Raw genomic sequence first — 9,577 nt, forward strand, 5'->3', positions numbered from 1 at the left:
ATTGCAAAACTTTAAAAACACCAAAAATATCCAGTAGCTTGCTAAAAATTCAATCTTATGACCTACGTTTCAAAAACAACTTGATTCACTTATTGGATGACTCGCCGTTTTCGGTTAAACAAATGACCAAACTACTCTTTCGACTCGAACCAACCCGAGAACAGACCTTTATTAACATTTTAAGACCCAGTTCAAGCTTCTGGAACTTCCCAAACTCAAGTAAAAATCAAAACTTGAATCCGAATTTTAACTTAGGCTCTTTTCGTCCTTATTTTGACACGTTCAGACAATTTACGACTCTGAATGGACCACAGCTCGAAACGATCCCAAACCACACCCTAGACCTATTCCTTAAACCCTAAACAAGACCATGATCAGGGCCTTTCGGACACAGACCAGACGCTCTAAGCCCTGAAGCTCTCGCACCAGCAGCGCACAAACGCATCCTCTCACGTACCGCGGCTTCCTTGCGCATCAGCTGTTGTCCCAGCCCTTGGCTCTTACCAGCCCCTCACCAGGACCCTAAGGCATGTACCTAGCCCCTGGTCCAGCCCTTACACCATCACCTTAGCCCAAGGAACCAGACGCACCAAAACAGCCCCACAAGTGCATGTTTGTGGAGTTTCGGTTCCAGCGCTCAACCAGCCCATCCAAGCCCTGACCAAACTCTCCCTAGACCTTCCTAAGACCCTTATCCTTCCCTTAAGACCACGGCTAGGGTCCCATGCAGCCCCCATGACCGATAGAACCCAAGTCGCCTCCTGCACTCACGGTCTGCACGCGTTTTGTATGCAGGACTGAACAACCTCATAAAGCTTTTTGTTTTATCTTTTGTCTCTTCAAGTCAAGTCTCTTCTTAAACATCTAGACCAACCCTTGAATCCCTCGGTTTCCATCCCTCCCTCAACAAAACGTTAGAAAGATCATGATGAAAACAAGAGATGCACATACATGAGATTGAAAACAATCATTTTATAACTTTTCACAAAATATCAGTTACATACAATATTATGTATTGAATGGTGCACGGAGAAGAGTTTAAAAACATGCATGTGTTACGCTTTAATTTTCCACAAAAACCCACGAATGTACGATCCGACACCTCATTCATAGCTGCTAAAATCTCGAGTGAAGAAGTGATCCTAATCGCTCGTGGATCGTAAACACTCCATATTCCGAAAGTCGCCCGTTGATAATTCAAGCAAAACACCCCATATTCCGAAAACTCCATGGGACAAATTCTCGACAAAATCCAAGGTATCGATTTCCGCTGTTTAATAATTCTTGGGCCGTCTGTTGTTCAATCGCTTCACTGCTCTGTGTGTGTTCATGGAGTTATTTAAGTGCTGTAATGACAGAACCGGTTATTGTAGTTGTAAGTCATTCAGCGATTATTTCTTCTGGGATTGTGATTTCGAGGAGAGATGTGCAAGCTTTAATGCATTTCTGATAATGAAATTTGCAATTTCTTAAAAGAGAGTTTTTGGTAGAATTTTATTTTGTTTTCATATTTCTCTTGACAGCCTTCGGTTTTCAATTCATTCCAGATTTATGTGAGGCCATACTGTCTTTGTAGTCTGTACTTTGCTCCAGATCAAATATTGATTACGTTCTGAGATTAATCATGCTAAAGTTTTGCTGTGTTAGCCCTTGTATATCTGTTCAGACTAATGCCTTGAACAATCGATGGTTCTTTGTCTCTGAACTCTAGGTAATCGAGGTGGCACATCCGACGCATGTACTGTATAGCTTAGGCTCAAGGAAAAACACATTTTATTGACATATGTGGCAGTAATTCAGAAATATCTCTATATTTGATGAAAATAGACTGTGCAGGAACAAATGGTTACGGCATTTCACTTTACTTCGGATTTTCGGTTTCTGTATTCATAGGAGAGTTTAATTGGTCGAGAAACCCGTTAAGGCACAGTAAATTGAGAGCTTTACAGTCAACGCGTGTGTACGCAAGCAATTGAAGCATTAAGAATTGATATGTATCTAGGCACAGTGGCTGAGCCTTGCTGCGGCTGGTGAGCGAGTGGACACTACATGGACTTCTAATTATCATGATATGAAAGGGTTTTGACATAAGAGATCCTGGAAATGGAGAACTAGCAATACTGAGGAACTAAATCTAACGAGAATCTTTGTAACAAGCCGAAATATAGTTGTCATCCTTACTTATTTTTGCATTTCATCTACTTAGTTATATTCATAACGTTAGTGTGCTGTGTTATCTCTAATTTATCTTCGCATGCTAAAAACCGTCATGGAAAATAAACTTCAAGTATAAGGGAGATAGCAAGAGTTCATTAAACAAGCTGACCACAAATGACAACTTAGAAAACAAACTACATTCTACGAATGTATGTTGCTCTACATATGATTATTACTATGCTAGGAGCCTAGGACATGTTACACACAAGCAACTAGCGCACCCTTCCTATTATGAATTTTATTTGTCCTTGTATTCTTTATGCGAACCTTTAAAATCAATGATTTCTGTTTTGACCAAAAACGTTAAGGTAAAAGAGTGATCGCTTCCAGCTTTAATCTGCCTGATATATATGAAGTAGGCTATTATTGTCGGTTTCCATTCCTATACATGTGTTATCAGCTCATTTGCGTCAATAACAACTGTTTATTATATTCTACTGCAATTTTACAAGTTATATTCAAAATATGTTCTCCTTGTTTGCCAAAATACTCTGAACTGTTGATTACTATGTGTTTCCATAAGTGTATAAACTTCCATACACCAAGTGATGATCCTTTGGAATTTTTCCATCCTCCAACCCCTGATCCTTCGGATTCTGTTTGAAAAATTTCACGGCCAACACTTGAACTGCAGGTTAATCTTTGATTAATATTCTAGAACCATATCTATAATTGGGGCAGACTCCTACCCTGATCACATTTTTGACTCAACTCTGGGGGATGTGAAACCAACAGCTTCTTGTTACCTAGAATCCCTGATCTCAAAGTACTTGTCATTTCTTTTTCACCCAGGGCCTCTGACCTTTTTGTATATGCACTGAAATACTCGTTTTCAACAAATTTAGTAACTAACTTGACTAGAAGCAGAATAGTCAGTTTCACGTGGAGGTCGTGGATTAAACCATATTTGGTGCTTGAGTTTAGAAGAATATACATAAACTCGCTTGATTTTGCAATAATCGTTGTATTAGATTTATGCTAAAAAGTGCAGTTTGTTCCAATTTTTATATTTTAAAGATATAAATGTGCACCACTTTCTCCTGCAAGACTTTGCAAAATCAAATTATTTTTCAAAAATTGAAGGTTCATGAGTTCTGTGTTCGATATCATTTACACCTAGACAATACATTTTTGGGTTAAACCTAAAAAAGGATCATCTATTCCAGAAGCCGAATGTTAAATATTTCATTTTTAATGACGTTTACAAATTTTCGTTTGATTTTTAAAGTGATTGTGAAGATGAAGTACTCATAGTATGCTGTAAAAATTTGCCATCTAATTTTTTTTCCTTACGCGCTTGAATTTTATGCAGGTAAAGAATGGAGAGAAAAACAAGTACAAAAGATAATTGATAATGTCTTTGATCGTTTCCAGAACGAAAGCGGAAGGGCTAGTGTGACATTTGAAGAGCTTTATATTTCAGTGCTACTTGTGTACAAGTGAGAAGATTAAGATGCATTTGCTCTTTATTGCTTCAGAATTCAATTTACTTTGGATTGATCTAATTTGTTTTCTGTGTGGTTCTGCTTTTCTTCCTTCCTTTTTTACATGGTTATCTAAATTTTTGGTGTAGCGATATCAATAAACATTTGCCTGGTCATCATTTTGTTCCACCTAAGAGAAAGCAAATTAAGAGCTTGATGCAGGTATGTAGCATCTTTTTTTTATTTGTTTAATTTGTGTTCTGTCCCTTCTTTTTTAATACCTGTCTTTGGGTACACACGAAAGGCCTAATGTAAAATTTGAGATGTTTTCAAATTTGCATAAAAATGCTAGAAATAGTATCCTAGACAAGGTAAAGAATTATCACATTAAAGTGATGAGTCATAAAACTAATTTGTGGTTGAAAATTGAATTGAAGTTGTTTTTTGCAAATTCAAAACATCATGGTTCAAAAAACACATGACTTATCAAGATATCAATGGTTTTAACATAAATTACAGAGAATATCTTCTGGATTATTGATGATCAATGAGATTTAGGTTTTTGCAGGAGGCTGATATAAATTTTGATGGCGAATTGGATCGTGAAGAATTTGCTGAGTCCATCAATCATATAACAAAAAATATAATTGTAACAGTTGGTCAGGGATTGATCATCACTTTGGCTGTTGCTCCAGCGGTGGCGTTGCTCACGAAGAGGACGACTGAGAATGTTCCGGGAGTTGGGAAGGGGGTACAAAAAGTACCCAATGCAGTGTATGCTTCCCTTGTTACTCTTGTGATTGTTATGTTTCAACAAGGAGGTGTAAAGAAAGCATAAAGCTTTCATTTCCCTTTCACTTGGATTGGTTATGGATTTTTTAATTTTTTATCTGTCGGTTGATTAATTGTTACATTAATTGTTACATATTTTTTTGTTGCTAGTTAAATAGATATTACATTATAGTTTGCTGTGGAGCTAACAATTATTCACGTTAGAATAGGAATCGAAACATGAATTTTGGATTGTCCTATGATCCAAAAGATTCAAACTGTGATGTCATCAATTGTAGTTATGATATAATGACAAACACCATATTCTATAATTAATATTAGTCGTCGTCAAGCATTTAATTACCATGAGTTGCTAATACAAGTATTGGGAATGAGATTTTTTGTGACTGATTCTTGTCTTTATTTAAAGAGCAATCGAAATTTGATCTTTTGACGTTATTTTTGGTAGTTGAGTTGTATTCTTATAATCAAATATAATTTTTTGAGCTAATGTTTTGTCCTTATATACATATTTTTAATATTGTATGATATACAATAAAAATATTTCAAATCTAAAACATGAATTTTACATGTATTCTAGCTATTACTAAACTAATTATTAAATCGTATGGTAATTTTTTTTTTTTTCCATTGGGTTGTAATTCAGTGACTAAAGTCTATGAATTTACCCTTTACCACCACAATGCTATGAAATATTTGGTCCTATCATGTCAGCAGGAAAATAGCATCAATTTGCCTTGTAAGGCTTTCTTTAAATTTTGGGGAGTACATTATCCAAACAATAAAAAAATTGGAGAGTACACAATATCAAATTCTATACATAATTCAAGAATATTTTAATTTCTCGGACTATAAATTTTAGTAAAATGTTTAGAGAATGACATAAAAAAGAATATTTTCTTTAAAACACTGCAAAAAAAAAAAATTAATGATAATCTAATAACCCAACGGAGATTCATCCATCGGACACCACTAGATTATCATAGATTTTGGCGATTTCAAATAAGAAGAGAGATTTCAAGAAATATTCCCATTATCAACAACCAATTTCTATTAGCAACCAAGTCGGCCGTTGATGATTTGTTACTACTCTAAGGTTTCAAATTTAAGACGAGTCTCGAGTTCAAAACTCATTTGTAACAAATTTCATTCATAGCTCGAGAAAATAAAACTATCAAGTCGGATCCAATGTATCACACTGATTTCCTTTCTATTGAATCATACATACGGGATATAAGAAACATTCTCATCTCGTTGCCCGTTCGGTTAAATTTATTTAAAATATTTTAAAGTTTCTACAAGACATTTACATGAATTCTAATGTGTTATTTTATGATCGAACTCTTAGAATTTTAGGATAAATAAGTTATTAGAAACCAAAAAATATGTAAAAGGCCGATGAACAAATCAAGTGAGCCGAAGAAAGAAAAATATAGCTGAAGAACAGTGTTCTAAAGGGCGGTCAAGGTGACCGCCTAGGCGGTAGGCGGCCCTCGACCGCACTGCCTATGCATGAGACGGGTGTTTTAGGCGGCCCAAGCTATACGACGTTGGGGAGGCGGCTCGAGGCGGCACGAGGCGACGAGAAGGCAGGTCGAGGCGGGGCAAGGCGGCGAGCAGGCGGGCTAGGCGGGAGAGGCGACGAGCAAGCGGGCGAGGCAGTCAAGATTTTTAAGTTGTAGTCAACAATTTTAAAAATCTAGTCAAAGTTAACTAATTTTAAATATTAAAACCTTAACATACCTCACTTTCTTTATTTTATTTTTGGTTTTCACTGTCAACTCTCAAGTCTCAACCACCACACACAATCTGCCGCCCGTCGCATTTTATTAATTGCACACTATCTAGATGATATTATATTTTGTGTTTAACATTATTTAATTGCACATTTACACAAAAAAATGATGACTATTTGTGATTATATTGCATGATTATCTACAAAAAAATACTTTAAAAAATTCAACCGCCTAGGTACCGCCTGGGCGGCCTAGGCGGTAGGCGGTCACCGACCGTCCCGCCACCATCTCCCGCCATTTACAACCTTGCTGAGGAAAAAAGATTACAACATAAAATATAGGAATATGCATTTGAATTATTTCGAATGTTACACTAAAATTCAAATAAACTAAGAAAATAAGTTAGTAGAATTCCACAGAAAAGTTTACCCTCTCAAATATAATCAGCCCTCTCATTATAGTCAGACCAGTCTTAGCCCGAAATATTGATGTCTACGGTTACTTTGATCCTGGTATAAGCACCGATACGATACAATTTCCGAGGTCAGAGACGGAACCCAGCTCGTTCTGAACTCAAACAATCTGGAGCTAATGCACAGATTCTTTTTCACAGATTATTCGAGTAATAGTCAATAGATGTCTAGAATAACAGAAACCAGAGACTAGTGAATCGCAGTGTTATATCAAGATTAACCCGATTTTACAGTATGAGTTTGGCATGTTGCACTCATTCTACACAATAAGTTTAACTGACACACCGATATCACATACTCGATTGGTCACATCAGTCGAGAAAACCTCTGATACCATCTAAACTTTCGCCAAGAGATACCCTGCCCAAGGGACATCGAGTGAGGATGAGGTCAACAAAGGAATAACTTCCAGGAGGATAAATAAACACCAGCATTAAAATAAAAAAATCAAAGATGGAATACGTACAAGTTTGAAGGTATCCAATTATACTTCCTCAATCTATCACTAAGTATACTCCTATATAAAGTTCCATTTTCTACAAGACAAATCTCTTTTAAAAATGACATCTTATCTACACGATTAGAGCAAAAAGGTAAACAAATCTTAATATTTTACTTAACTCTCTAAAAATACAGTCAAAATGGTAAATTTTCATTAAGGGACGCTGTCTTTTCAAATCCAATTTTCTGCCAACATCCAGCACCAACTCATCCTTTGCTATGGTCGATAATTAAAATTTATTTTTATATATAAGATGAAATCAAATATGTGCTTGTTCAATAAGAACTATCAAATCTATAACTTGCAATCCAAACCATTCTCTGGTTAGAAAAACAAAGAGTGAAGGAAATAGACAATATTGAAAGTAAACTTTGTAGCAAGAAGTAAAGTATGCCAGGACTAATCGCCGAGAAAATCGCAGCATAGAATAAGCTAATGTTCTAGTAACATGCATCTCAATATATAGCCTAAACAACACCACCGTATTTACTTGTTAAGCATGGCGTTATTTAGGATGTAAGGCGCATGAGTGTAGGGGTGAACACAAGTTCAGAATGAGAGGGGGCGAAACTTAAATTTTGGAGAGTTGGAACTTGAGTTTTTGGAAAATTACACATGAATGTCAACATTTTTTCAATCGCGACCACTCACCATTTGGCCTGCCCTTGCATGCACGAGTTTTCTATGGCCTAAGGATAAGGCAAGGCAGATGCCTTATCAAAGCAATTATGTAATATTTTAGAACTTACACGTACAAAGAATATCTGTTGCATAGAATGCGATATACGCCTCTAAGTTATTGAACAATACAAAAAAAGAAAATTAGTGCACAAGCAAATATGAAAAATGATATCATTAATAATAATTAGATTTAAAACATAGGCGTGCAACAACTTAGGAGCTACACCTCACTGTACCCACATTAAGGTATGTGCCTTGTGCAACTTTAAACTTTAATAACCATGTCGAAGTATTTTGTAATAGTATAGTACACAATCCGTGATTACCTGTGCATGCAGTACTTGTATTCTGAATTCCTCGTGTAATCTTTCTCCCCTTCTTCCAACTACAGTTCAAGAAACACACAAGTAAACATGCTCAGCCAGATAATTTACTCAACATTCGCATAAATCAACATATTATTTAGATTTTTCACAACCCGAATTCCATTAATGCTAGAAGTCACATTTAACATCAAAGTTTACAGGAACTTGAACAAGTTCTTACCGGATCACTCTCATAGATAAGCTCGTAACAAACTGGCGATAGGCATCGTAAAACACAATTCTCCTTAGCTATCATTGAAGACGTGCATTGTTGACCCCATAATCCACTACACGCAAACAATGCAACAGCTCAAGATATGTATAGATGATTTGAAATTTTTAATCCATAGCAACTCTAAATTATCCAAACAACCAATGGATCTGTGACTGAGGATTTTCAAAACAGTCCTAACCAGTAGTAAATTTATGATACACGCGAACATAAACACACCGTTGAAGCATTCCTCAAGAAACCACTGAACGACCACTCAGACCAGAAGTAGCAATCACAAAGGCAGCAAAGAGAATTTATGAAAAATTGAAATCGATACCTCTCTATGTCCGCATAGCACTCGTTTTTCTTCTCTTTAATCTCCGAATCCTGTCACAGACGCAAATCAACAAAGGGTCCTCCATCATTTCTTTGTAAGATCACAATCGTGGAACCTGTTCTTGGTAAATAAGAGAAAAATCGCAACTTACAGAAATTGGGACTCGAGATTTCGCAAAAACTTGTTCGGAACACAGAAAAATCAAAGCCCAAAAGAATATAGCCGAAATTCGTTGATTTATATTATTGGAATCAACCATCTTTTCCTTCTTGATTTTGTTCTCCTGATGTATGATGAAATAGAGTAACTAAAAAAATGTAATTATGAAGTTACTACCGTATATCATATGATTTTGTTCTAATGTCATTTGGTAAATAAAATTTTATATTGATTTTTTTTATAGTATAAAAATTATTGTATAAAATTTAGTTATTCATCTCAGAAACTAATGTCAAAATCTCAGACCCTATTAAAAAAATATTTTTTTATTTTAAAATATTATTTTATATTTTAAAATGAATCGGATTGATTATTTTACGAAAATAGATTCACGAATCCCACAATTGATCAACTCTACATTAATTTTTCACTGCTAGCAATCTAGGCACTGAGTTGCCATCTAAACATATTTCTTAATTTTATTAATCATTAATTATTTTTAAAAAATTATGGATATGGATAAATAAATATTTTGATAATTTAAATTTTTTGAAGAAGTGATGATATTGTATATGATAATTATAGACGTGTTATAAATTTATTAAAATCTATTCTTATTATAATTTTTTGTCAAATGAAATAAGGAATATTTTATAATTTTACTTTTATGGTAACTC

The 9,577-nt window shown here is 35.2% G+C and overlaps 2 protein-coding genes across 3 annotated transcripts; one reads left to right on the forward strand and one right to left on the reverse strand.

Annotated features, from left to right (window-relative positions):
* Positions 1-1,043: 1,043 nt before the first annotated feature.
* Positions 1,044-4,835, forward strand: LOC142531141 (uncharacterized). 2 transcript variants are annotated; one of them, XM_075637201.1, is made up of 4 exons: positions 1,044-1,375; positions 3,530-3,656; positions 3,791-3,863; positions 4,210-4,835. In XM_075637201.1, exons 1-4 carry the CDS (start codon positions 1,330-1,332, stop codon positions 4,477-4,479), a joined length of 516 nt encoding a protein of 171 aa, XP_075493316.1. In that variant the 5' UTR covers positions 1,044-1,329; the 3' UTR covers positions 4,480-4,835. The 2 variants fall into 2 exon arrangements, with proteins under 2 accessions (XP_075493316.1, XP_075493317.1); XM_075637202.1 differs by having other exon boundaries at positions 1,049-1,257.
* Positions 4,836-6,752: 1,917 nt separating this feature from the next.
* Positions 6,753-9,061, reverse strand: LOC142531013 (uncharacterized). The gene is made up of 5 exons (XM_075636993.1): positions 8,893-9,061; positions 8,742-8,791; positions 8,372-8,477; positions 8,152-8,210; positions 6,753-7,002 (listed from the first exon to the last, which is right to left on the reverse strand). The coding sequence occupies exons 1-5, from the start codon at positions 8,998-9,000 to the stop codon at positions 6,954-6,956; spliced, it is 372 nt and encodes a 123-aa protein (XP_075493108.1). The 5' UTR covers positions 9,001-9,061; the 3' UTR covers positions 6,753-6,953.
* Between the last annotated feature and the right edge of the window lie 516 nt (positions 9,062-9,577).

This window comes from Primulina tabacum, chromosome 17 (genome assembly GCF_025594145.1).
Source record: "Primulina tabacum isolate GXHZ01 chromosome 17, ASM2559414v2, whole genome shotgun sequence".
NCBI lineage: Eukaryota > Viridiplantae > Streptophyta > Magnoliopsida > Lamiales > Gesneriaceae > Primulina > Primulina tabacum.